The sequence below is a fragment of the Malaclemys terrapin genome, chromosome 1 (genome assembly GCF_027887155.1).
Source record: "Malaclemys terrapin pileata isolate rMalTer1 chromosome 1, rMalTer1.hap1, whole genome shotgun sequence".
In the NCBI taxonomy this organism is placed as follows: Eukaryota; Metazoa; Chordata; order Testudines; family Emydidae; genus Malaclemys; species Malaclemys terrapin.
Genome location: NC_071505.1, coordinates 143,654,170 through 143,681,438, shown reverse-complemented (window position 1 = coordinate 143,681,438; position 27,269 = coordinate 143,654,170). Strand labels below are relative to the sequence as shown.

Below are 27,269 nucleotides of genomic sequence, written 5' to 3'. Positions count from 1 at the left end.
TGAACTAACAACAGTTCTTCTGGGGACAAGCTGCAGCAAAGCTAGAGCTGAGTAGTTCCGACGCACCTTCACTGGTGGCAAGAAGGAACTGAGGATCGGGGGAGCGCGCAGCTCCCCTTATACTGCACCATTAGGCGCCACTCCAGGAGTTGCGGGGGGCACTCCCCCCCTACGGGTACAGCTAGGGGAAAAACTTCCGGTACCGGTGCATATGGCGAGCACGCACACCTACTGTGGAATACACATGAGTAATCACTCGAAGAACCACCTGGATTTCAGCTTTGGCACAGACCACAAAGAAAAAGGAATTTAGTGCTTTCAACCTAGAACTTGGAGGACATTAGGCCACATCATAGAACCACCACAAAATTCAGCATAACAGGTAGTTTTTGCTTGGGACAGAACTAAAACAGGAATACTTAGAGGGTGCTGCAGTTCAAGACTGACCAGCATCTACATACCTATATGGGAACCCAGTCTTGGAAAAGCATGGTCAGGATTGAATGCAGTGATGGAGGTTTGCATGAAAGCTTGACAAAAAACATGTTCTGCTGCGATCAGTTCCCTGTTTGAGCTCCAAAAATGACAGTTTTTAATAAAAGGAAAACGTCAAGGCTTGTGACTATATAAATTACCCCTGCTAACTAAGAGAAAGGAAGATGGTATTACCAGACAGTAGTAGAGGAAGCCATACCTGGGTCTGGATATCATCCCCTGTCACAATGTTCCCGACTGCTCGTAAGGCAGGAGATACCACTTTGTAGTCACTGTGCCTACAAGTCAAAGCAAAGACTTAGATTAAGCAGCCCAAAAGTATCTGCACCTCCACCTTTTAGTCAGGACCCACTGCCACCTTGTTAGCCCCAGGAGAATTCTCCTGCCAAGTTTGACTGAAATTACTGAATTTGTTTTAGAGTTAGAGGCAAGCTAAAATGCATTTTGATTTGAAACTAGTAGCTTTTAAATGTCTGACACTTAACTAGAGCACAGGCTTTAAACAAAACACAACGACCAACACATTGGCCATGATTTTAAAAAGTAAGTGCCTCAACTTAGACTCTTAATTCTAAACTCTAAAGGCACCTGAAAAAACGGCCTGGTTTTCAAAGAACACCAAGCACCCAGGCTCCTCTCATTGACTTGGGAACCTAACTAAGTTCTTGACCATTGCTGTCTAATCCATTGCAATGTAGGAATATGATGATGAAACATAGCTCTCAGAGGTTATAATCTAATACATATAAATTATAGAATTTAATATTCTATAGAAGAATAATTCGCTGTGGTAGGGGTACCAGTATTTTTCCTTGACAACTTTATCAAAACCAAAGGGAAATTTCCAGATAAACTGATAAAGACTATTAAGATTAAATCTAATTTGTAAATGTGTCTCAAAAACTTAGGGTGAAAATCTTAAAGGAACCCTGTTAGCTTGTTAACTGATTTTCAGAAGTGCTGAACATCCACAGTTTTAATGGATAGAAGCTGCCCAGAACCTCTGAAAATCAGTCATCTGAAATCTAGTTAATTTTAAAAGTGTAATTAAAGTACTTATATAATATGAGTCAATAGCGTAACACTGTTACAAAAAAGGTAAATATCATTCTGGGATGTATTAGTAGGAGTGTTGTAACCTGTATGAAATTTGTTTCTGTATGAAATACTCACAACATGGAAAATAACTTACTAGCTATAAAAGGGAAACAATGAAACTGACTGCACACAAACTGCTGCCAAATGCACAAAATATACTAATTACAAAAAAAAAAAAAAAATCTAATCTCTAAAGGCAACTTTAGTACACATTTTTGGTCACTAGTTCCTTAGAATATTTTTTTTAATTGTTTGGAGGGTTTTATTAGTCAGAGTGTAAATTAGAATTTCTTTTTCATACGAAATTGAATTTCCCTCTTCCCCTCAACACCAGACAAAAAATAAATGACTCAGGACTATCTTCAATTGGACCACATTCTGGCAAGCAAAATGTCCTCCTATTAACAGAATTTCTGTTGGAGTGGCAGGGACCTTAGGAAATTATCTGCATCTAAAATTACCTGAAATTGTTAATTCTGATAAAGTTTGATTAATTCTCAAGTTTCTGTATCTCTTTTCTCATTCTTTAGTGATTCCATCATTAGAGGATGGTGATATGGCCCCTAATAGGATGGAGAAAATATTTTATAATTCCTAAGAGATTAACTGTATAAGACTCTCTGATATGCAAAATCAATATCCTTTCTATGAAAGAATGAAACAACTATAATATTACACTTCCACAGGCTGAGCTGCCTGCTGTTATTCCTGGCCATTTTGTGTGTCTGCTCAATATAAAAGAGTCAGGAAAATAATTTAGAGTATTTAAATCAGGGTTTTACCAACTACCACATATATTTATTTATGGAGAAGTGAATCGAAAATGTATAATGCATATTTGAGAAAAGTTTAGGAATAGAGGAGAGCTGCAGCAAAAACATTTTTAAAGCAGTTTATAATTAATTATTCTTTACCCTAAATTTAATGCATCTATTGCTTCCATAGGAGGTGATTTTGCTTTATTTCTTTTCCTGAGCCACATGTTCCTTTTCAAAGACACGCTATTGGTTCAGTTCAATTTTGGCATGTACCGTGACTGGAAATCAGGTTACCTTATCAACTTTTAGATCCATTCTTAAGGAACAAGTTATACTTGTTTTTCCAGAAGTTTCACAAACTATTTTTTATATTTATGATTGATCAATGGTACCATTTTATTGAAGAACAAACTGAGAAAAAGTAGAAATGGTACTGTTTCCTCTAATGATAAGACAGACATTAAAAATAAAATAGTAAGTAGCATCTTTTTCAGTCATTTTCTCTCATACTGCATTTTTAGTAAGTGATTATTAGGTTCTGTTTATTACGGGGTTATCCTCGAGCCATTTTAGCAAGAGAGTTGTCTCTTTTCTTATTTCTTTACTGCTCTTTCTTTACACATTTTGTAGGGCTTTGTATTAATGCAGTCATGTCTTGAGGTTAGAGAACAGACTAAGATGTGTATGGACTGAATTTGCTTAAGTCCCATTTTTGTAACTTCGATATAAAATAAACTGTTGTACCAAATTTCAGTTTTAACGGGATCTTAAAAAGCTATTTTTCAAAATCAAGTTTTCTTTTTTTTAAATATATTGTTTATACTCTAGAAACTGTTTATACTCAGTATGAAAGACTAAACGTTTTTCTGAAAATTTCTGCATAAATTTGTAAACTTGGATGCCTAATATCAGGCTCCTAAATCCATATATAGGTACCAAAATAAAATGTCAAAATGTATAGAAGTGCTGATCACTGACAATTCCCATTAAAGTCAAAAGGAGCTGCAGGGAGTCTGCATTTCAGAAAAAATCAGTCCACTTTTACTTAGGGGTCTGAACATGATTTAGAAGTCTAATTTTGGGCACCAAGGATTGAAAATGTTGATCCCAATTTTTAACCCCTTTGTTCTGAAGTTGATTTCAAATCCCAATCCCCTCAATTCTCCTGTGCCCCAATTTATTGCACAAGAAAAGTAGCAACAAAGTCTGAGAATTGCTCTTGGTCTGTAGTCCCTCAAGTTCACCCACTTGCTATTGATGGCTCTTCTGCAGCAGCCTTTGAGAAGAGCAGGGACTGTACAAGAGGTGAACAAGCTGGTTTTAAGCCAGGAAACTGACTGTTTAACCCTACTGTTGCAGAAATTCTACCTAACCTTTCTATTGTAGGAAGTTGAGCTGTGAGGAAGCTGTAAAGAGGTAACAGTGAGTAATACATTTGTTTAAAGTGAAGTTCTTACATCAGCAGCTCGACAAGTCTTCTGCACACTCCTGCATCAATCACAGCTTGGATTTTATCATTAGGTCCATCAGACAAATATGACAGGGCCCAGCAGGCATCAGCTAGCACATCTGTGTCATTGACAAAGAGCAGCCAGGACAGCACACTCAGACAGGGTGCAACCTACATTAAGTAGAAAAAGCAGATGTATGAACAGTGGAATTCAAAGGGCCAAGACAGATGGTAGGAGTATTCTAAAAGCAAGTATTGCTTTTGACTACTGAGCATTCTAGAAAACTTGGAGAACCTAAATACTTCCATGCAGTGTCCAATCTACATGGGGAAGCAGGAGTGAATTCTGCTTCAACCTCAGAAGTGTAGACATGGTCAGACATGCAGCAGCACATATCACCACAGGAGAAACTGGGAACATCAGTGTGACATTCAGAATCAGTTATATGCTTTCCAGCCCCTGCACAAGTTGCAGCTATTACCGCTAGTGTCCCGTAATGCTTTGTCAGGCGCTGGACTATCCAGCAGCAAAGTCACCAGCTTAGTATAAGTGTCCCACCCACTTTCAGACCTGTGCCATAAGTAAAATGGCATGAGCTCAAAGCAGTGTGGCATTAGGGAGAGGTCTTAAATATATTCATGCAGAACCCCACAACTTCCTGTTAGACTAAGCAACTCAGCAACCATCCTGCCTGTATCAATTGTGGCAGTGCCCTATGAAGCCCTGCCAACAGTGATTGCTCCTCCTGTTCAAACTAGGTGCATGCTGTGTACATACCATTTGTTACTATGAGTGCATAGTAAACGCCAGACTTTGCTCAGTGTAAATAGGTATGGCACAGTATTGAAGACATAATGGGTAGGATTGCAGATAGTTTGTTCAATACTTCCCATTCCACCAACACCAACACCTCCCGACGAGTGTCAAACACTCATATAATTGGTGTTCTGATCTCCAGAAGATAGCAAGTCTTCATTCATATGTTAGCAGGACTAGTTTGGAAACTGATTTTTTCATAAAATATCTTTCTCTGAAAAACACTAACCATTCAAAAACCCCACCTCTATCAGTTGTCTAAGAGGTGGACGTGGAGGTACCATTTTAGTTCCTTGTAGAGAGCTGTCCACATCACAAAAAATCATCATCTCAGTTGGTGCTAATTCACACACACACACACACACACACACACACACACACACACACACGTTGATAGTCTCAGCGAGAGGGGGCAAAGAGTAACTGGGTCATGAAAAATGAACTCCCTCTCTTTTCTAGAGGTGGTGTCCATGTTAGAGGTGAGACATATTGGCAAGGGCAGTACACATGAGAGAAACTTGCACTGCAGCTGACAATATACTGGACCTAATTCTATGAATCAAGAACTTTACTTCCCAAGCTGTCAATCTATGCACATTTCAACAGCACTAAGCACGCTCAAAAACAAGCCTGATTTGTAAGAAGTCTGTTCAAACAGAAATTTTGAAAGTCCCAAATGTTTCTGCTGCTTTGTACTACACATCACAATGCCTTTCTTTCTTCCTTATTTATGGACACCATCTCACTACCTCTCAAATCCTTGATTTCTTTAACACATTTCTTACCTTGGCAAACTCTGGAGGAGGATTCTTCCCTCTGCAGAGGTTCGATAGAGCCCACACAGCATTTCGGGTCATGGTGAGACGGTTCTGTTTTGAAAGTAATCTGAACATTAAAAACAAAACAGTCAAGGTCTTTACTTCTAAACTCAGTCCAAGAGCAAAGCACACTATAGTGCTGTTATTTCAGATGCATGAAGCATTTAAGGTGGCCTAAAGTCCAGCTTAGAACGTTTACATTAAACATGTGTCCACTGGTGAAATAAGAATCAGAGACATATGCTCCCCACCTGCAGAGCCACTCCCTGTGGATTTTGCTAGTCCAGTGGCATTTTTGATGCATCAAAGCTGTTTGACAAAAAAAAACCTGCTATTTGTTAAAGATCAGGATCAACCACGAAAGTTTTCAATTGATTTAGGAGCTCTGCTCTTCAACTGACAATGTTTTTATAGACAACAGGATCTTTGAGAAAAGCAACAGCAATTGTGTTAAAGATCTTGTTCTGCATGAAACAGTTCTGCTGGCTCAATAGCTCTACCACTCCTAAAATAATCTGAACAATTACATAGCATCCTGGTCTTCGTGAAAGTAACTACTATGCTCTTTAACTGGCTGAATAGTTTCATGAAAACAGATCTTTGACAGAGCATGGGCCAGCTAAAGAAGTTCACAAAGAACAGAAACTGCAACTAAACCACTACTTTGACAAACAGGATCTTCATGAAAGTGGAATCTGTTTTCATTAAACAAGTCATTATTGTGTCAAAGCTTCACTTTTAATCTCTCAGCATTATTCATTGCAACTAAATCCTCATGTGTAATGGTTAGCTGGGGGAGGAGAACGACATGGTTCCTTTTCAAAGAGAAAAACATATATGGCTTGGCCTAGGCTTTCCCAAATACAAAAGAATAGTAACTGTGGTTCTTCGAGATGTGTGGTCATTCTACTCTTAGTGTGAATATGCCCCATGCAAGGAAGATCTGATTCTTTAAAACAGCAGTGTCTATTTGGGTCATGCATGTGGCCTGAGTGCTCTCTTGTTCCCCATAGCAGAGGACAATTTAGGGCGGGGTGGTTGGAATCTGCAGCACTCCATTCCTTCACCTATAAGAATCCCATAGATTAGAAGCAGGACTCCTATTAGCAGGCCTGGAAGGCAGATTGTGGAATCTGTGTGGACAACATATTGATTCATAGATTCCAAGGCCAGGAGGGACCACTGTGATCATCTAGTCTGACCTCCTGTAGAACACAGGCCATACAACTGCCCCAAAATAATTCCTAGAGCGGATCTTTTAGAAAAACATCCAAACTTGATTTTAAAAATTGTCAGTGATGGAGACTCCATCACAATCCTTGGTAAACTGTTCTAATGGTTAATTACTCTCACTGTTAAAAATTTACACCTTATTTCCAGTCTGAATTTGCCTAGCTTCACCTTCCAGACACTGGATCATGTTATATCTTTCTCTGCTAGATTGGAGAGATCATTATTAAATATCTGTTCCGCATGTAGATATATAGTCTGTAAGTATGTCATCCCCTTAGCCTTCTCTTTCTTAAACAAAATAGATTGAGTTCTTTCAGTCTATCATATAAGGAATGTTTTTTAATCCTTTAATCAGTCTCGTGGATCTTCATTACACTTTGCTATATTAAAACGTATACTACTTGTGCCCAGTTTACCAATTGATCTGTCCTCTTCATTATTTTCCATTCCCCCAGTTTTGGGTCATCTGCAAACTTTATCACTGATGATTTTATGTTTTCTCCCAGGTCATTGACAAAAACATGTTAAATAGCATAGGGACAAGAACTGATTCTGGTGGGACTCCATTGGAAACATCTGCTTGATGACCTCCCATTTATAATGACATTTTGAAAGTTGGACGGTGAGATAATATCTTTTAATGGACCAACTTCCATTGGTGAAAGAGACCAACATGGCTACAACACTGCAAACATTTTGAGATCTATCAGTTAGCCAGTTTTTAATCCATTTAATGTGTGCCATGTTAATTTTATACTGTTCAAGATTTTTAATCAAAATGTAAAATCGTTCCAAGTCAAAAGCCTTACAGAAATTTAAGTATATTACATCAACACTATTATCTTTATCAAGCAATTTTGTAATCTCATCCAAAAAAGATATCAAGTTAGTTTGAAAAGATCTATTTCCCATAAACCCATGCTTATTTGCATTACATCACCTGCCATTAATTCCTTATTAATCAAGTTCCTTATCAGCCACTCCATTATCTTGCTCAGGATAGAATCATAGAAGATTAGGGTTGGAAGAGACCTCAGGAGATCATCTAGTCCAACCCCCCTACAAAAAAAGTGTCCAACCTGCATGCTTGCATCAGGGAACAATACATGTTAAAGGTGTGGATCTGTCCTACACAACTCTAATATGAGAATGTTATCTACACAGGCCATACAGGCTGCCTGAGCCTGTAGAAGAAGGTTTAACCTGTTCAGGTGGATCTTTCTTAGACAAAACAATAACAGTCCAATACCCTTGGACAGTTTAAGGGCTGGTCCACACTGGGGCAGGGGATCGATCTAGGAAACGCAACTTCAGCTACGAGAATAGCGTAGCTGAAGTCGACGTTTCCTAGATCGAACTAAGTTTACTTACTGCGGGTCCACGCGTCGCAGGCAAGCTCCCCCGTCGACAACACTTCCTCCTCTCGGCGAGCAGGAGTTCCGCAGTTGACGGGGGAGCGCTTCTGGGATCCATTTATCGTATCCAGATGAGACGCGATAAATCGATCCCAGAAGATGGATCTCTACCCGCCGAATCGGGCGGGTAATGTCGACCTAGCCTAAGACAATGGAAGTTATCCCTTAACCCTTTCAACAAAAGCCACAAAGTCTAGGTGTACATCTGAATACCTTAGTCCTAGGCAAGTAAAATTCATGACATCCTATATGTGAAATTTTGCCTGGGGGGGGGGTGGAATGCAGTTTGGAGATGAAAACCAGGAGTGAATCAACTGACTGATGTGGAAGTCGGAAACCACCGTATGCAGAAACTTCAGGTGAGGCCTGAGACTGTGACTTTGTTTTCATGAAAGATAGTGTACAGAGGACCCATCATGAGGCCCTGAATCTCTACCCTGCTAAAGACCATCAACAGGTGGTAAACGGAACATGTAGCCAGTGGTTCAAAGGGAGGACCTATCAGTGCAGTGAACACCAGGAGAGAGGGAGAGTGGTTCTTGGGCTAGCAGGAAAACACGAGCCCCTGAAGGAATCTCGTCACTGCAGGCTGCAAGACAACAGTGTAGGTTTGTATAGAAGGATGATTTACAGATATCGCTGTGAAGTATCAAACTAAGGACCTGGTCCGATTGTTTTGGAGAAACTAAATAGTCTAGAATAGCGGGAATCAGGGCTGCTACATGCAAAAGCTGGCAGTGCATTGCCTAGAGAAAATCTCTCCACTTGGCTCTAAATGTCAGTCTGGTCGAAGGCTTCTTGCTTGAACCTCAGCAGAGCAGCTTTTTTCTGTAGATGTCAGTCAGCCAGAATTCAGGCTGGCAGGTGCAAAGGACATCAGATCTGGTTGCAGAATCTGTCTGCTATTCTGCAAGACCAGATCTGGTTGGACCAGCAAGGTGATGAGTCATTGTACTGACAGGTTCACAAGGGACTAGTACCAAAATTGTCTGGCCCATACTGGGGTTATCATACCTCACTCCATATCCTGCTTCGGTTTTCTTAAGACCCAGCGTACTATGGGTATCCTTGAAAAGGTGTACATCAGAGCAGGAGGCCATGGATAAGAAAGGTATCTGAGAAGGAGCCCAAGCTCATGCAACATCTGAAACACAACACTTCTTGTTGTGATTGGCCAAAAATAAGTCCTCAGGCGGGAACTGCCATTTGCTACTAACTCTTAGAGGACTGAAATCTAAAGGGACCACTCGAGGCTCTTGGATAAGTCTCTGCTGACTTGAGGCACCACCATGTTCTGGAGGCTGGGAAGGTGTATAGATAGCAGAGTAACATGATGATGGATGCACTAATCCCAGAGATGCACGGCTTCCTGGCTGAGGAGAGAGGGATCTGGCACCCCTTGCCTGTTGATGTAGTGCACTGCTGTAGAGTTGTCCATAAACTCTCACATAATTACATCCTGGAGAAGGAGGAGGAGGAAAGTTCTGCATGCTAGTCAGATAGCCTTGAGTTCCTGAACGTTTATGTGTAGGATAGCCTCCTGGGGAGACCACGTCTCTTGAATCTTCAGGTGGTTGAAATGCGCTCCCTACCCCTAGATGGATTCATCTATAAATAGAGTCTTTGCTGGTAGAAGCACTAAAAAAGATACTCTGCTGTGCACCTGGGTTAGATCTCCCCACCAATCTATTGAGGATAGGACTTTGAGGAATCATGACCACCCTGTTCATGCTGTTCCTGTTTAGCAGATGCATTCATCTCAATCACCCTTGCAAGGGCTGTTGAAGGTGAAGCCTGGCATGCTGGGTGGATATGTTGCATTTTGACATGTGCTCAAATGTCTGAGGCAGGACCTCACCAGTTTGCTGGGATGTGTCTGGAGTTAGTTTATGAGATAGAACATAGTTTGAAATCTCTTGAGGGAGGTACGCTTTTGCCAAGCTGGAATCTAATAGCCCCATGATAAACTCTATATTTTGACCCAGGGTCAGTGTGGATTTTTCCTTGTTGATACTGAGGTGAAGAGGCTTAGTATCCTCTGAAGTGAGTCAGTCACTTGCTGGGGGGTAGAGGGAAATTTTCCCCAAGCTAGCCAGTCTTCTAAGTAGGGATTCACCTGGATTCCTGGTCTTTTTAGATGGGTGTCCGCCACAATTATAACATTGGTGAACACCTGTGGAGCCATGGAGACACCAAAGAGTAGGATTCTGTTGGTAGTCTGATGTCCCTGTGAGAAACTTCAGATACTTACTGTCCCTGGATGTGTTGAGATGTAAAAGTAGGCAGGGTCTGAAGAAGAAGAGCCAGGAACCAGACAATGGAATTCAGGGAGGGGATCCTATTCAGAAGGGTATCCAAGAAATGAGGGATGCAGGTATTAAGACAACTGAGACAGAGGATGGATCTCCAACCTCTTTTCTCCTTTGAGATGAGAAGGTTACTTAACTGTAGCTGGAGGTTCTTCAAGATGTGTGATCCCTATCTGTATTCCACTGAGGGTTTGTGTGTGCGTGCCATGTGTCCAGAGCTGGATAATTTGAAAGTAGTAGTAGTATCCATTGGTCTACGCATGCATCCTAGCTTTGTCTCATGGTTTTGTCCAAGGTCGACAAACTGCATCTCCAGTTCCTTCTCCACCACAAATTGAACAGATCCAAAGCGGAGGGGAAGGAGGATGGGAAATGGAATATAGATATAAACCACACATCTCAAAGAACCTCCAGTTACATGTAAGTAACCTCCTCTTCTTCTTCTTCTTCTTCTTCTTCGAGTGATAGTCCCTATTGTATTCCTCTGAGGACGATTAACAAGCAGTACCTAATTTGGAGGAAGGTGTGAGGAAGAGGATGGAATGGTTGAGCGGAGGGCAGCTGCACCGAATGAGGCATGTTGCAGAGTCCTGCACCAAGGTGTAGTGAAGGTATGAATTGAACCTTGTCCTATATGCCTGGAAGCGGCACATTGTGGAAAGTGACCGCAGTCAACATCTGGGCTCTTGTGGAATGGGCTCTTACCCCAAGAGGTGGAGGCAGTCCCGACAACTGATAGCATAGTGCAATGCACCCTGAAGCCCACTTGGAGATTCTCTGTGTGGAGATGGCCTGCCCCTTAATCCTCTCAGCTATAGCGATAAACAATCTAGGGAACTTCCTGATTGGTCTCATCCTTTGCAGGTAGAAGTCCAAGGCCCTGTGGATGTCGAGGAAGTGAAGGCTCAGCTCCTCTGCTGAGGCAGAAGGCTTTGGAAAAGAAAAAGATGTTACTCACCTTCTTGTAACTGTTGTTCTTTGAGAAGTGTTGTTCACGTCCATTCCAATTAGTTGTGCGCGTGCCACGTGCACGGTCATCGGAAACTTTTTCCCTTAGCAGCTCCCATCGGCTTGGCCAGAAAGCCCCCTGGAGTGCTGCGCTCAATATATGACCCTGCCGACTCGACTCCCCTTCAGTTCCTTCTTGCAGGCTACTCTGACAGAGGAGAAGGAGGGTGGGTATTGGAATGGATGTGAACAACACCTCTCGAAGAACAAGTTACAAGAAGGTGAGTAACAGTCTTTTCTTCTTTGAGTGATTGTTCACGTAGATTCCAATTAGGTGACTCCCAAGCTCTCCCACGGGGGTGGGGTCGGAGTTAAGGAATCACTGACTAGAGCACTGCTCTACCGAGAGCTGCATCGTCTCTAGCATGCTGCGTGACGGCATAGTGGGTGGCAAAGGTATGCGCTGACGACCAGGTCTCGCTCTGCAGATCTCTTGGATGGGCATCTGGGCCAGGAAAGTGGTGGAAGAGCCTGAGCCCTTGTCGAGTGGGCCGTTATAGCCGGAACCTTTGCAAGGTCATAGCAGGTACGGGTACAGTCCGTAATCCAGGAAGAGATGCGCTGTGAGGAGACCAGAAGTCCCTTCATCTGGTCTGGCACTGCTACAAATAGCTGGTTTAACTTCCCGATCGTCTTTGTGCGCTCAATGTAGAACGCTAACGCCCTCCGCACATCTAATGAGTGAAACTTCTGCTCCTGTATGTTGGCATGCAGCTTGGGGTAGAAAAATGTCCTGGCTGAGGTGGAATTGGGATACCACCTTGGGCAGAAAAGCTGGGCACAGTCTGAGTTGTATCTTGTCCTTGTGGAAGGATGTTTGGGGGGGATCGTAGGTTAATGCTTTTAGCTCCGATACCCTCCTGGCCGATGTTATTACAACCAGAAAGGCTACCTTCCATGAGAGATACAGAAGAGAACATGTAGCAAGGAGCTCAAATGGGGCTCCCATAAGTTTAGCTAGAATCAGATTGAGGTCCCAAGTCGGTACCGGTGGCCAAGACTGAGGGTATAAGCATTCCAGGCCCTTAAGGAAATGGCCCACCATAGGACTGGCAAAGACTAAACGTCCCAACTTTCCGGGGTGGAACGCTGAGATGGTCGCGAGGTGCACCTTGATAGACTATCCAGCCAGGCCTTGCAGCTTCAGATATAGGAGATAGTCCAGGATGAATGGTATAGATGACTGGAGTGGAGATACTCGACTAAGATTACACCAGCACAAAAACCATTTCCATTTGGCCAGGTAAGTGGCCCTGGTGGAAGGTTTTCTGCTACCAAGGAGCACCTCCCTCATCTATTCCGTGCACTGGAGCTCCCTTGCATTTAACCATGAAGCTTCCAGGCTGTGAGGTGCAGGGACTGGAGGTCTGGGTGAAGCAGGTGGCTGTGGTCCTGCGTAATCAGATTGGGAAGGAGCAGCAGCGCAATGGGGGTGCTGACTGACAGCTCCAGAAGTGTGGTGTACCAATGTTGGCAGGGACAAGCCAGAGTGAGCAGAATTACCTCTGCCTTGTCCCTGTGGATCTTGAGGAGAACCTGGTGGACGAGTGGTATCGGAGGGAAGGCATATAGTAGATGGCACCCCCAGTGCATCATGAACGCATGAGAGATTGATCCCGGGCCGTGTTTTTGGAAGGAGCAAAATGTTGGACACTTCCTGTTGCTCATTGTGGTGAATAGGTCTACCTGGGGAAACACCCACCATTGGAAGATGGAGTGGATGATGTCTGTCCGGATAAACCACTCGTAACTGTGGAACAACCTGCTGAGGTGGTATGCAAGCTTGTTGCATGCTCCTGGGATATAGGATGCCTCCTGACAAACAGGGGAGTAGCAGGCTCCGCCCTGCTTGTTTATGTAGAACATGGTGGTGGTGGTGTTGGTCATCACTGCCATGCAGTGACCTTGCAATACTGTAAGGAAGGTCTGGCAGGCTAGTCTTATCGCTCTGAGTTCCTTTATGTTGGTGTGGAGCAAGATTTCGGACTGCGACCACATGCCCTGAGTCTGTAAGCACCCTAGATGTGCTCCCCAACCAAGGTCTGACATGTCCATTACTAAGGTCATGGACGGTTGAAGCGTGGTGAATGGGACTCCTTCACAGACCATGCAAGGGTCCAACCACCATCCTAGGGTGTCTAGGACTCGTGGTGGTACTGTTACTACTGAGTCTAGACTGTTCTAACCCAGGTTATAGACTGTAGCAAGCCAAGCCTGACATGGTTTAAGCCTCATCCAATTCTATTCATTGGGTGGGTGACAGAGTTGTTTTATCCACATTGAGGAGGAGAGACTGCCTCTGGAAGGTCTCTCTGACTAACGGGACATAGGACTGCATCTGCTCCCTGGAGCGGCCTTGCAGGAGCCAATCGTCTAAGTAGAGGTACACTTGTACCTGTCTCTTTCGGAGAAAGCCTGAGATGACTGAAATATACTTGGTGAACATTCAGGGAGCTGTTGATAACCTGAATAGAAGCACTGTGAACTGATAATGTACGCGGTTGACAACGAACCTCAGGAAGCGTCTGTGTGGTGGCCAGATGGCTACGTGGAAGCACACGTCTTTCATGTCGAGGGCAGCGTACCAGTCCACTGGATCCAGAGAAGGGATAATTGGGCTCAGGGAGATCATGCGGAACTTCAACTTTACCATGAACTGATTGAGTCCTTGCAGGTCTAAGATGGGTCAGAGACCCCCCTTTGCTTTGGAGATTAGGAAATAATGGTAATAGAATCCCTTCCCCCTTAGCTCCTGAGGAACCTCCTCCACTGCTCCCATGGTGAGGAGCGTGTTCACCTCCTGGATAAGGAGTTGCTCGTGAGATGGGTCCCTGAAGAGGGACAGGGAAGGGGTGTGAGAGGGAGGGGAGGAGCAGAATTGGAGAGAATACCCCACTTCTACCGAATGAAGAACCCAGCAGTCCGATGTTATAGGGGACCATCCACAGTAGAAGTGGGATAGACAGCTCAAAAAATGGGAGGGCAGGGGGGGGGGGAAGGATCCGTAATCGTGGCTGGTACACCATCTTCTAGCATCCTTTCAAAACCCTTGCTTGGGTCCCCGACGATGGCTTGGTTGGGCCCTGCCCTTGGCCTGAGGGAGGGTTGGAAGGTCTATGCCTGGAATTCCTGCCCCTCTGGTGGTAATTATCCTGCCTTGGCCGGGGTTGGTATGGCCTCTGCTGTTGCACCGGCTGAAGCTTGAAGGGCTTTCTCTGGGTAGCAGGTGTGTGCATCCCCAGAGACTTCATGGTTGCCCTGGAATCCTCAAAGCTGTGGAGCCTTGAATCAGTTTGGACAGAAAACAGTCCTGCACCCTCGAAGGGAAGCTCCTGCAGGGTCTGCTGAACTTCCGGGGGAAGCCTGGACGCTTGGAGCCAAGCTGTTCTCCTCACGACCACCCCCAATGCGATGGTACGTGCCACGGAGTCAGACGAGTTGAGTGAGGCTTACAGGGATGTCCTAGCAACTGCCTTCCCCCCCTCGACCAGAGCTGAGAATCATAGAAGATTAGGGTTGGAAGAGGTCATCTAGTCCAATCCCCTGCTCAAAGCAGGACGAACAGCAACTAATTCATCCCAGCCAGAGCTTTGTCAAGCCGGGCCTTAAAAACCTCTAAGGATAGAGATTTCACCACCTCCCTAGGTAACCCATTCCAGTGCTTCACCACCCTCCTAGTGAAATAGTTTTTCCTAATATCCAACCTGGACCTCCCCCACTGCAATTTGAGACTATTGCTCCTTGTTCTGTCAACTGCCACCACTGAGAACAGCCAAGCTCCATCCACTTTGGAACCCCGCTTCAGGTAGTTGAAGGCTATCAAATCCCTCCCTCGCTCTTCTCTTCTGCAGACTAAACAAGCCCAATTCCTTCAGCCTCTCCTTGTAAGTTATGTGCCCCAGCCCCCTGATCATTTTCGTTTCATTTCATTCCGTGTCGAGAACTCAGACTTTGACTCTGTGGGAAGTAACTCCTTATATTTTGACATGGAGTCCCATGAGTTAAAATTATACCTGCTGAAGTTGAAGCCCCTGCCACTGCCTCATCAGGCAACGACGAAGAAAAGGCCAGTGGAGGCATAGGGTCATCATGGCCCACCATGTGCTCAGGTTGGTCCTGGGCAGCATTGGTGCCAAGTGGCTCAGCGTGATCCGATGGGACCTTAGATGTGGATGGATCTGGGGTCGGTTCCGATGTGCCCTCTGTAGTATGCGGGGGCGATCTGGATAGAGCCACCTCTGTGGTACGAGGGGTGGTTCTGTCCACTGTGACCATGCCCGGTGATGCCCCGATGTAACAGACCTAGAAACCCTAGAAGGCGTACCCTGGGCCTGATGATAAGCCCAGGGAGTCCAGAAGGGCCACTGTGCAGCAGGCGGCCATTGAGGCTGCCAGGATGAAGGAGCATGTCTCCCACTCTTGTCCATGAGTTGCAGGAGCCGTCCTCCGAGTCAGAGGGCGATGATCACGGCGGAGCCAAGGATCCCTGCGCCGGTGGTCGGTGCTGAGAGTAGGAAATTCGAGATTGGTGCTGTGAGAATGGTGCCGGATTTCCCGCGACTTAGACCAGTGCCGCAAGTCCGGTGCCGGAGAGCAGCTCCTATGTTCTGGTGCCTTATCACAGTGCCTGGCGATAGAAGGCGATCGTGACCAGTGCTGATTCCCCGGTGCCGGAGTTCGCGAGCAACACACTCCCTGCATCTTGCTGTCATGTACTGGGCCCAGTGCCGGTGGTGAAGTAGACTGTGAACAGTGCCGCTCTGGAGAGGAAGGTGGCCTCATCATTCCCGGTTTGCCTCTAGATGGCACACGTGTAGGAGGTGCCGGAGGCTTTTCTCTGACAGCAGGGGGCTGGGGCAGAGTACTTTCTATGAGGTCCCTTGCCACCTCACAAGTATCTGGAGTGGAGGGGGCTTCTAAGCAGTAGAGGCAGCGTTGGTGCTTGTCACTGACCGAGAATGAATACGGGCAGGAGGCGCAGAGCTTGAATTCTGACGTCTTAGGCATAATCCAGTACCCATGTGTGGGTATGTACTACCCAAACCAAAGACTCCAACAGCGCTGAGAAGAAGGTTGGTGCTATGTATCTTTGTGTGAGGGCATTCAGTGCCATGACTCCTGGTGCCAAAATGCTTGGTACCAGCATGACTGGTGCAGAAGATGACATCTTCCTAGAAGTACAGGATGCAGTGCTGTTCTTGGATTGAGAAGAGACAGTCTGTACTGACTTGGAATTCAGTACCATAGCACTGGTATGGGACTCCAGTGAGAGGGGTGAGTCTAGTAGAAGCATTCTGTCCCCTCTCTGGAGAGGGAGATCGGAAAAAGCTTCAACTGGTAGAAAATACAAGGGGGAAGGATAGCTTAGTGGTTTGAGCATTGGCCTGCTAAACCCAGGGTTGTGAGTTCAATCCTTGAGGGGGCCACTTAGGGATCTGGGGCAAAATCAGTACTTGGTCCTGCAAGTGAAGGCAGAGGGCTGGACTCTATGACTTTTCGGGGTCCCTTCAAGTTCTATGCAATAGGTATAGGTATATCTCTGGTCTCTACACTGGCTGCCCATCAAATACAATTCAGTTCCAAATCTCATTCCTGCAATCCACTGTAATAAGAACTGCTGACCAACAGAGAAAACACACAAGAACATTCACAGAAGCTGGACCTACCCTCGGTATCAACATGGATAAAAATATATATTTTTTTTTAAATAAAAGTCTGATTTTTTTACTTAAATGAAATGGTTTTATTTAAATAATTTTTTTTTTAAATAAATCTATATAGAATTAAACTTTAAATTATGTCTACCTATATCAAGGTCTAAACTTACTGTGTCTAACTGCAAGGTTACACATACCACATATTATATATAACTGTCAGGGTTGTCCTGTCATGTCTGGCCATTGTAGGTCCTTCAGTACTATTGCCAGTATCTTGAACAAGATACAAAGTAAATCAAAACAGACTTACTGCAATAGAGTGGGTAAGATTTTGCAGTCCAACACATAGTCTCTGCACATGGTACTGTCTCCAGCAATATTGCCAAGTGCCCATACTGCCTGTGAAGAAAGAACAAACAAAACACCCTGCTTTTATTTTTTTTTGACTGAAGCAAGGTTTTCCTTTATAGTGTATGTGTAGGAATAAGAGATATTCTGTGCTAATGCTGACAACAGAGGGAAAATATATTCCAGTTGTGAGGTATGGATATACAGCCAGGCTCACTAACTGGCTCATCTGGAAATACCAACAAAGGGATGTTCTCACTAACAAGGGCCAAAACAGTAATAGCATTTCCTGAACGTTACAAGGGGATGCATTCTCTACACAACCATATTAGGAACAGTGGGAGAAAAGAATCAAGACCCAAATGCATAGCCAAACCAATATTCAGAGACCAAGCCTCAAGAAACTTATAAGTCCCATGGCATATACTCTTAGAAAGAAAGCCAGGTGAAGCAGAACCCAAATATTGCCTACAAGCTGCACACTGGACATATATGGTAGGAAAATCAGGACAGACTGTCCAACAAGCTCTTAGAATGTACTCGGGACGACTTTTTGTTTCAGAAGGTGGAGGATGTAACTATGGGAGGTGGCTATTTTAGATTTGATTCTGACTTATAGGGAGGGAACTCTTGCCAATCTGAAAGTGGAAGACAACTTGGGTGAAAGTGACAATGAAATTATAGAGGTCCTGATTCTAAGGAAAGGCAGGAGTGAGAGCAGCAAAATAAAGACAGACTTCAAAAAAGCAGATGTCAACACACTCAAGGAATTCCTAATTATGATTCCAAGGGAAGGAAATCTTAGGGAAATGGGAGTTCAGGAGAGCTGATAATTTCTAAAAATACAATATTAAAGGCACAACAGCAAACTAACCTGATCTGGAGGAAAGGTGGGAAGAGAAGTAAGAGACCAATATGGCTGCGCCAGGTACTCTTTTTAAGGAACTAAAGATCAAAAATGAATCATGCAAAAAGTGGAAACAAGTCCAAATTGCTAAGGATGAGTATAAAAGAATAGACAAAAATAGAAAGGCAGAAGCACAAAATGAATTATAACTAGCAAGGGATGTAAGAACAGGTTCTATAAATAAATACATTAGAAGTAAGAGAGCAATGTAGGAAAGTGTAGGTCCATTACTTAGAGTAGGAGAACAAATAATGGATGCCAGAGAAGGCTGAAGTGTTCCTTTTACACTTCAAAAGTTAATTGAGACCAGATGCTTAAAATAATATTAACAGGAAGAACAGAACAGGTTAAAGAATACTTAGATAAGTTAGATGTATTCAAGTTGGCAGGCCCCAAATTAAATTCACTCTAGTACTTAAATTAGTCAAAGCAATCTCTGAACCATTAGAGATTATATTTGAAAGTCATGGAGAATGGGTGAGATCCCAGAGGAATGGAGAAAGGACAACATAATATCTATCATCAAAAAAGGCGGAAAAGGGGACCTGAGGAATTATAGACCAGTCAGCCTAACTTGATACCTGAAAAGATCCTTGAACAAATTATTAAACAAACAATTTGTTCAGTCCTGCAGTAATAGCAAATATAGATTTGTCAAGAACAAATCAGACCTAATCTCCTTCTTTGACAGGGTAACCATCCTAGTGGATGGGGAGGGAGAGAAGGGGAGAGAGAGAAGCAGACATGATATATCTGGAATGTAGTGAGTCTTTTGAAACTCCCATGTGACATCTTCATAAGCAAACTAGGAAATTTGGCCTAGACAAAATGACTAAGGTGGGTGCACAACTTGTTGAAAGGCCATGCCCAAAGAGTACTTATCAGTGGTTCACTCTGAAGCTAGGTGGATGTATCAAGTGGGGTGCCACAGGGTCTGTTCTAGGTTCAGTACTATTCAATATTTTCATTAATGACTTGGATATTGGAGTGTAGAGTATGCTTATAAAATTTGAGGATGACACCCAAACTGGAAGGAGTTGCAACCACTCTGAAGGACTGCATTAGAATTCAAACTTATCTTGATAAATTGGAGAAATGGTCTGAAATTAATATGTTGAAATTCAATAAAGAGAAGTGCAAAGTATTACACTTAGGAAGAAAAAAATCAAATGTACAAATACAAACTGGGAAATAACTGGCTAGGCAGTCGTACTGAAGAGAAGGATCTGAGTTATAGTTTATCACAAACTGAATATATTTGAACAGTATGAGACTGAAGAGACAAAGGTAAATGTCATTCTTGGATGTGTTAACAAAAATGTTGAAGGGAAGGCAGATGGGGTAATTGTTCTGCTCTACTCAGCACTGAAGAGACCTCAGCTGGAGTACTGTGCCCCAGTTCCGAGTACCGCACATTAAGAAAAATGTGAACAAATTAGAGACAGTGCAGAAGAGAACAGAAATGATAAGAGGTTTGGAAAATATGGCTTCGGAGGAAAGTTTGAAAGCACAGGTCATGTTTAGTTTAGAGAAGAAAAGGTGGAGGGGGGCATAGTTTTCAAATACATAAAATGCTATAAAAAGGATGGTTGGTGATCAATGTTCTCCATATCTACCAAGGGTAGGATGAGAAATAATCAGCTTAGTTTGCAGCTAGGAAAATTCAGGATAAATATTAGGAATAATTTATTAATTATATGGATAGTTAAGCACTAGCACAGATTACCTAAGGAAGTTGTGGAATCCCCATCATTGGAGGTTTTTAAGTTTAGACAAACACCTTTCCAGCATGGTCTAGATATATTTAATCCTGCCTCTGCATGGGTGGGTGGATGGACTAGATGATTTCTTGAGGTCTCTTCCAGCCCTAAATTTCTGATTCTGTGTGGTCATTAGCAAATGTCAATAAAGGAGATGTGACTTCTCTGTCCTGAGATGAGACTTCTGTCTTTTTTTTTTATTTTTTAAATTTCTTTTGGAATGATGCTATCACAGTTGTGAGGACCACTTGTCTAAATTAAAAGAACAATACTGGGTCTCATCCAAGGAAGCTCCCAATTTCATAAACTCATCTGACTGGATATAGTAGCTATTGGGAGGTCTACTTTAATGGACAGGAAGTATAAGGACACCTCTTGCAAGGGTTCAATATGGGTAGGGCTGTAAGAAGCACAATTTGTACAGTGCCTAACACAATGGTTCCAGTGTCCAATCCACGACAGGGGGTCTTAGATGCTGCTGCTATACTAATGAAGAACAAAAATGAGGTTCCAATGTTGTGTTCTATGATCTTTTGGGATTGGTGTAAGGGTTGCTTCTTCAAGAAAAAATTTAACAATGGGATTTGTACCTAACTTCCTTTTCTTGAACATACTGATAATATTACACTGCAAAGACTTGATATTTTGCTTGGAAATGCTTATACATCCAACGTTAAGGCTCTCCTCCAGGAATTCATGGCTATAATTCATTTGTTAAATATGATAGTTTTGGTTCTCTCCATGGATTTTGCTTCATCCAACAGAATACGTTCTATTTGTTATCTTCTTTTTAGGGTCCATGAGAGTGATAATCACATCATCCAAGTATCCATTTTGAATCATTTTGGTCCTGGATGGAGGACTGGATTTTGCAATAGCAGACCTCTTCTGTGGGACACATACACTTGAAGGACAGATTCATCAGGTTAGAGACTCATAGCATCTTCATCTAGGAAAGCTGTAACAATATTCCTGCCATCTCTTGTTCCTGTCTTTTCCACTGCTCCCCACCAACCATACAAAAGCTGGATGGCATATAGCAGAGAGATTGCCCAATTTTGCAAGAGGTCATTCTCCACCACACATCCTGGGTCCTGACACAAGGAAAAGCCACAGGACACATTACTGCTGTTTCCAGATCACCAGCCCATCAAATTGACGAACAATGTATGAGGCCACTTCTAGGTATTCCACTCTGCTTAATCCAATTTCTGCCATGTAAGTCTTGGTGTTCATCTCCCATGTGATGGGCAGTGCACATAAAGAGAGGAATTTTTGCTCTGTCCAGAACAGAACAAGTTGATATGTCAGGACCTTAATAACAAAAGGGGAGGGTGAAAAGTGGGAATATATGAGCACTTGTTTAGCACAAAATAAAGATGTTGAGAACAAAATTAATCAAGAAACCAAAGAATGTGAAGAGAAGAAATTCTTTAATTGCCAATACACCAATGCTAGGAGGATAATAAACTAGAAGAATTGGAAATGTTCACTTATGAACATTAAATTTAATCTAGTTGGTATTACTGAAACCTGGTAGGAGGATTCACACATTAGGATATTATTTAGGAAGGATCGAGTGGGCAAAATTGGAAGCGGAAGTGGCACTCTATGCCAAAAATGGCATTACCTGTTTCTAAGTCACTGACAACTCAGAAGAGGATGGTCTTCAATGTTTATGAATCAATGTTTTAACAGATAAAGTTCAAGATGGTGTACCAGTAGGTGTCCCCTATAGACCACCAAATCACACTAGAGAATAGGGTAACCAGCTCCTTAAACTACTATATAATGTGTAGGAAAATGGGGGACTTCAGTTGAAATGGCATATGCTGAAGGTCTCATGCTCTCAGTACTAAAGGGTCCTTGAAATTTCTAAACATTACAGACAGAGGAGAAGGACCTCGGAGTCCTGGTTGATTGCAGGATGACTATGAGTCGGCAATGTGACGTGGCCATGAAAAAAGCTAATGCGGTCTTGGGATGCATTAGGCGAGGTATTTCTAGTAGAGATAAGGAGGTGCTGGTTCCGTTATACAAGGCACTGGTGAGACCTCATTTGGAGTACTGTGTGCAGTTCTGGTCTCCCATGTTTAAAAAGGATGAAATCAAACTGGAACGGGGACAAAGAAGGGCCACTAGGATGATCCGAGGAATGGAAAATCTGTCGTATGAAAGGAGACTCGAGGCGCTCGGTTTGTTTACCTTAACCAAAAGAAGGTTGAGGGGGGATATGATTGCTCTCTTTAAATATATCAGAGGGATAAATACCAGGGAAGGAGAGGAATTATTTCAGCTCAGTACTAATGTGGACACGAGAACGAATGGATATAAACTGGCTGTCGGGAAGTTTAGGCTTGAAATTAGACAAAGGTTTCTAACCATCAGAGGGGTGAAGTTTTGGAACACCCTTCCGAGGGAAACAGTGGGGGCGAAAGACCTCTCTGGCTTTAAGATTAAGCTTGATAAGTTTATGGAGGGGATGGTTTGATGGGATAAAGTGATTTTAGTCAATAGGTCAATAACGTGCCATCGCTGGTAATTAGCAACAATGGTCAATGATGGGATATTAAAAGTTACTACAGAGAACTTTTTCCAGAGGGTCTGGCTAGAGAATCTTGCCCACATGCTCGGGGTTCAGCTGATCGCCATATTTGGGGTCGGGAAGGAATTTTCCTCCAGGGTAGATTGGCAGAGGCCCTGGAGGTTTTTCGCCTTCCTCCGCAGCATGGGGCAGGGGTCGCTTGCTGGAGGATTCTCAGCGATTTGAAGTCTTTAAATCATGATTGGGGACTTCAACAGCTGAGTCAAGGGAGAGAATTCTTCCAGGAGTGGGTGGGTCAGTCAGCTTTTGTGGCCCGCATCATGCGGGAGGTCAGACTAGATGATCATAATGGTCCCTTCTGACCTTAGAGTCTATGAGACAACAGTTTTCTAAGTCAAGAAGTGTTGCATATCCAGCAAGAGGATTTCTATATTAGATGCCATCTTGACAGATAAGGAGGAATTCATCGCAGTACTAAAAATTAGTGGTAGTAGTGCAAGTGACCATGACTTGATCATATTTGTTATGTACAAACAGAATGAAGTGCAAACAGAATGAAGTCCAAACCAGTACAGTAATATACAACCTTAGTGTTTTTTAAAGGGCCAATTTTACAAAGCTGAAAACAATGGAGTCAAATGAGTTGGGAGAAAGAATTGAAACAGAAAAAAGTGAATGATAATTGGGAACTGTTTAAGAACAGTTTTACTAGATGCCCCAAAAGCCAATCCCAAAATTGAAGAAGGCCAGAGTGGTTACAAAAAAGAAAACCTGACTTAGGGGAAGTAAAAGCAGCTTTTATATATAAAAGATATATAGAAAAATAAAAAATGGAATGAAGGGGAAGTTGATAGCAATGAATATAAATCAGAGGGATCATAGAAATCAGTAATGGAAGCAAAAGGACACAGGGAGAAATATATGACCAGCAGGGTTAAGCACAGTAAGGCATTTAAGTGTATTAGATTAATAGATTCTAAGGTCAGTAGGAACCACTATGATCATCTCTTCTGACGTTCTGCATAACACTGGCCATAGAACTGCCGCAAAATAATTCCTGTTTACACTAGTGCATATCTTTTAGCAAAACATCCAATCGTCATTAAAAAGTTGCCAGCGATGAAGAATCTACCACAACCCTTAAATTTGTATATTGTTCCAATGATTAACTATCCTCACTGTGGAACAGAAGGAATCCCAACAATGGTACTGGTCTATTACTAGATGGAAACAATAGACACTTCTATTCTGTATTTAGGAAAAAAACAGATAGTCATATGAGATGATGATTAAATACTTTCCATTCCCACAGTAACTCAGAAGGAAGTGAAACAGCAGCTACTAAAGCTAGATGTTTTTAAATCAGCAAGTCTGGATAACTTATGTTGAAAAGTTGCAAGAGTTACCAAAGACCTCTCTGGACCATTGATATGGTCTGTTAGCCTCTGCTGTTCGCCGCAGAGGCTAACAGCGGGAGTTTGCCTGGGAGCTGTCCGAGAGGAGGTATGCTAAGTGCTGCATTAGGGGGGCTGTGTTGGTGAGTATCTGAGTGTCTGCTACTGGGACAGTTGGTCAGTTTGACTGTGTGCTTGATTTCTTGCTTGTTTGTTTGAAAAGTGTGAATTGGGAGTGCTTTGTTCCAGGTGGGCCTTGAGTGGCCCTGACTGGTATATAAGGGCAGTCAGCAGCGAACCAGCTGAGCGGCGAACAGCAGAGGCTAACAGCGGGAGTTTGCCTGGGAGCTCGCTTGGGGAGAGCGCACTGAGGCTTTCATCTGCAGGTTTCTCTGAGTAGTTCCTGCAACAGTTGAGGAAGTTCTTAAGAGGACGGTGATATGGAAGGTGAGCGATCAGCTGTTGTAACCTGCACAGGTTGTGCCATGTTTGTCTTTCTTCCACAGGACAGAAGCGACTTTGTCTGTACAAAGTGCAAGCTGGTCTCCATATTGGAAGAGAAGGTTCGAGGGCTGGAGAAACGAGTATCGACTCTGCGTTGCATAAGGGAAAATGAAGATTTCCTGGACAGACGTCAGGAGATGCTTCTACGGCCGCAATGTTCTGAAGATTCAGAGCAGGCGCAGCAGGGACAGAAGGATTGTGAAGAGGTTTGGCAGCATGTGACCTCCAGAAGGAGAAAGAGAAGCGTCCATGCACCAGCAATGGAGATACAGGTGAGCAATCGTTTCCATGTTCTCTCTACAGGTACTAATGCGGAGAGTGGACTAGATGACCCATCTGAGGGAAGGGAGCAGAAGGATACTCCACCGATTGGAAGGCAAAAGATGCACTGTCCTAGGGATGGGGGTTCCACGACCACCACTCCCAAGAGGAGGAGGAGGGTGATGGTGGTCGGGGACTCCCTCCTCAGGGGGACTGAGTCATCTATCTGCCGCCCCGACCGGGAAAACTGAGAGGTCTGCTGCTTGCCAGGAGCTAGGATACACGATGTGACTGAGAGACTGCCGAGACTCAAGCCCTCGGATGGCTACCCCTTTCTGCTTCTCCACGTGGGCACCAATGATACTGCCAAGAATGACCTTGAGCGGATCACTGCAGACTACGTGGCTCTGGGAAGAAGGATAAAGGAGTTTGAGGCGCAAGTGGTGTTCTCGTCCATCCTCCCTGTGCAAGGAAAAGGCCGAGGTAGAGACCGTCGAATCATGGAAGTCAACGAATGGCTACGCAGGTGGTGTCGAAGAGAAGACTTTGGATTCTTTGACCATGGGATGGTGTTCCAAGAAGGAGGAGTGCTAGGCAGAGACGGGCTCCACCTAACGAAGAGAGGGAAGAGCATCTTCGCCAGCAGGCTGGCTAACCTAGTGAGGAGGGCTTTAAACTAGGTTCACCGGGGGAAGGAGACCAAAGCCCTGAGCTAAGTGGGGAAATGGGATCCTGGGAGGAAGCACAAGCAGGAGAGCGCAAGAGGGGAGGACTCCTGTCTCATGCTGAGAAAGAGGGACGATCGATGAGTTATCTTAAGTGCCTATACACAAATGCAAGAAGCCTGGGAAACAAGCAGGGAGAACTAGAAGTCCTGGCACAGTCAGGGAACTATGATGTCATTGGAATAACAGAGACTTGGTGGGATAACTCACATGACTGGAGTACTGTCATGGATGGATATAAACTGTTCAGGAAGGACAGGCAGGGCAGAAAATGTGGGGGAGTTGCGTTGTATGTAAGAGAGCAGTATGACTGCTCAGAGCTCCGGTATGAAACTGCAGAAAAACCTGAGAGTCTCTGGATAAAGTTGAGAAGTGTGAGCAAGAAGGGTGATGTCGTGGTTGGAGTCTGCTATAGACCACCAGACCGGGGGGATGAGGTGGACGAGGCTTTCTTCTGGCAACTAGCAGAAGTTGCTAGATCGCTGGCCCTGGTTCTCATGGGAGACTTTAATCACCCTGATATCTGCTGGGAGAGCAATACAGCGGTGCACAGACAATCCAGGAAGTTTTTGGAAAGTGTAGGGGACAATTTCCTGGTGCAAGTGCTGGAGGAACCAACTAGGGGCAGAGCTTTTCTTGACCTGCTGCTCATAAACAGGGAAGAATTAGTAGGGGAAGCAAAAGTGGATGGGAACCTGGGAGGCAGTGACCATGAGATGGTCGAGTTCAGGATCCTGACACAAGGAAGAAAGGAGAGCAGCAGAATACGTACCCTGGACTTCAGAAAAGCAGACTTTGACTCCCTCAGGGAACAGATTGGCAGGATCCCCTGGGAGAATAACATGAAGGGCAAAGGGGTCCAGGAGAGCTGGCTGTATTTTAAAGAATCCTTATTGCGGTTGCAGGAACAAACCATCCCGATGAGTAGAAAGAATAGTAAATATGGCAGGCGACCAGCTTGGCTAAACAGTGAAATCCTTGCTGATCTTAAACGCAAAAAAGAAGCTTACAAGAAGTGGAAGATTGGACAAATGACCAGGGAGGAGTATAAAAATATTGCTCAGGCATGCAGGAGTGAAATCAGGAAGGCCAAATCACACATGGAGTTGCAGTTAGCAAGAGATGTTAAGAGTAACAAGAAGGGTTTCTTCAGGTATGTTAGCAACAAGAAGAAAGTCAAGGAAAGTGTGGGCCCCTTACTGAATGAGGGAGGCAACCTAGTGACCGAGGATGTGGAAAAAGCTAATGTACTCAATGCTTTTTTTGCCTCTGTCTTCACGAACAAGGTCAGCCCCCAGATTGCTGCACTGGGCAGTAAAGTATGGGGAGAAGGTGGCCAGCCCTCTGTGGAGAAAGAAGTGGTTCGGGACTATTTAGAAAAACTGGACGTGCACAAGTCCATGGGGCCAGATGCGCTGCATCCGAGGGTGCTAAAGGAGTTGGCGGGTGAAAGAAGAATGGGCTGGATGAATGGACTGTAAGGTGGATAGAAAGCTGGCTAGATCGTCGGGCTCAACGGGTAGTGATCAATGGTTCCATGTCTAGTTGGCAGCTGGTTTCAAGCGGAGTGCCCCAAGGGTCGGTCCTGGGGCCGGTATTGTTTAATATCTTTATTAATGATCTGGAGGATGGTGTGGACTGCATTCTCAGCAAGTTTGCAGATGACACTAAACTAGAGGCCTGGTAGATACACTAGAGGGTAGGGATCGGATACAGAGGGACCGAGACAAATTAGAGGATTGGGCCAAAAAAAAACCTGATGAGGTT

The 27,269-nt window shown here is 44.0% G+C and overlaps 1 protein-coding gene across 5 annotated transcripts in view; it reads right to left on the bottom strand.

Annotated features, from left to right (window-relative positions):
• KPNA1 (karyopherin subunit alpha 1) overlaps positions 1 to 27,269 on the bottom strand; it is a 144,841-nt gene that overhangs the window by 58,485 nt on the left and 59,087 nt on the right. For all 5 annotated transcript variants that reach the window (XM_054042296.1, XM_054042263.1, XM_054042269.1 and 2 more), the window contains exons 7-10: positions 17,369 to 17,457; positions 5,404 to 5,503; positions 3,809 to 3,972; positions 695 to 773 (exon numbers count right to left, since the gene is read on the bottom strand). In XM_054042296.1, coding sequence (XP_053898271.1) covers positions 695 to 773; positions 3,809 to 3,972; positions 5,404 to 5,503; positions 17,369 to 17,457 — 432 coding nt within the window. The remainder of the gene's footprint in view (positions 1 to 694; positions 774 to 3,808; positions 3,973 to 5,403; positions 5,504 to 17,368; positions 17,458 to 27,269) is intronic.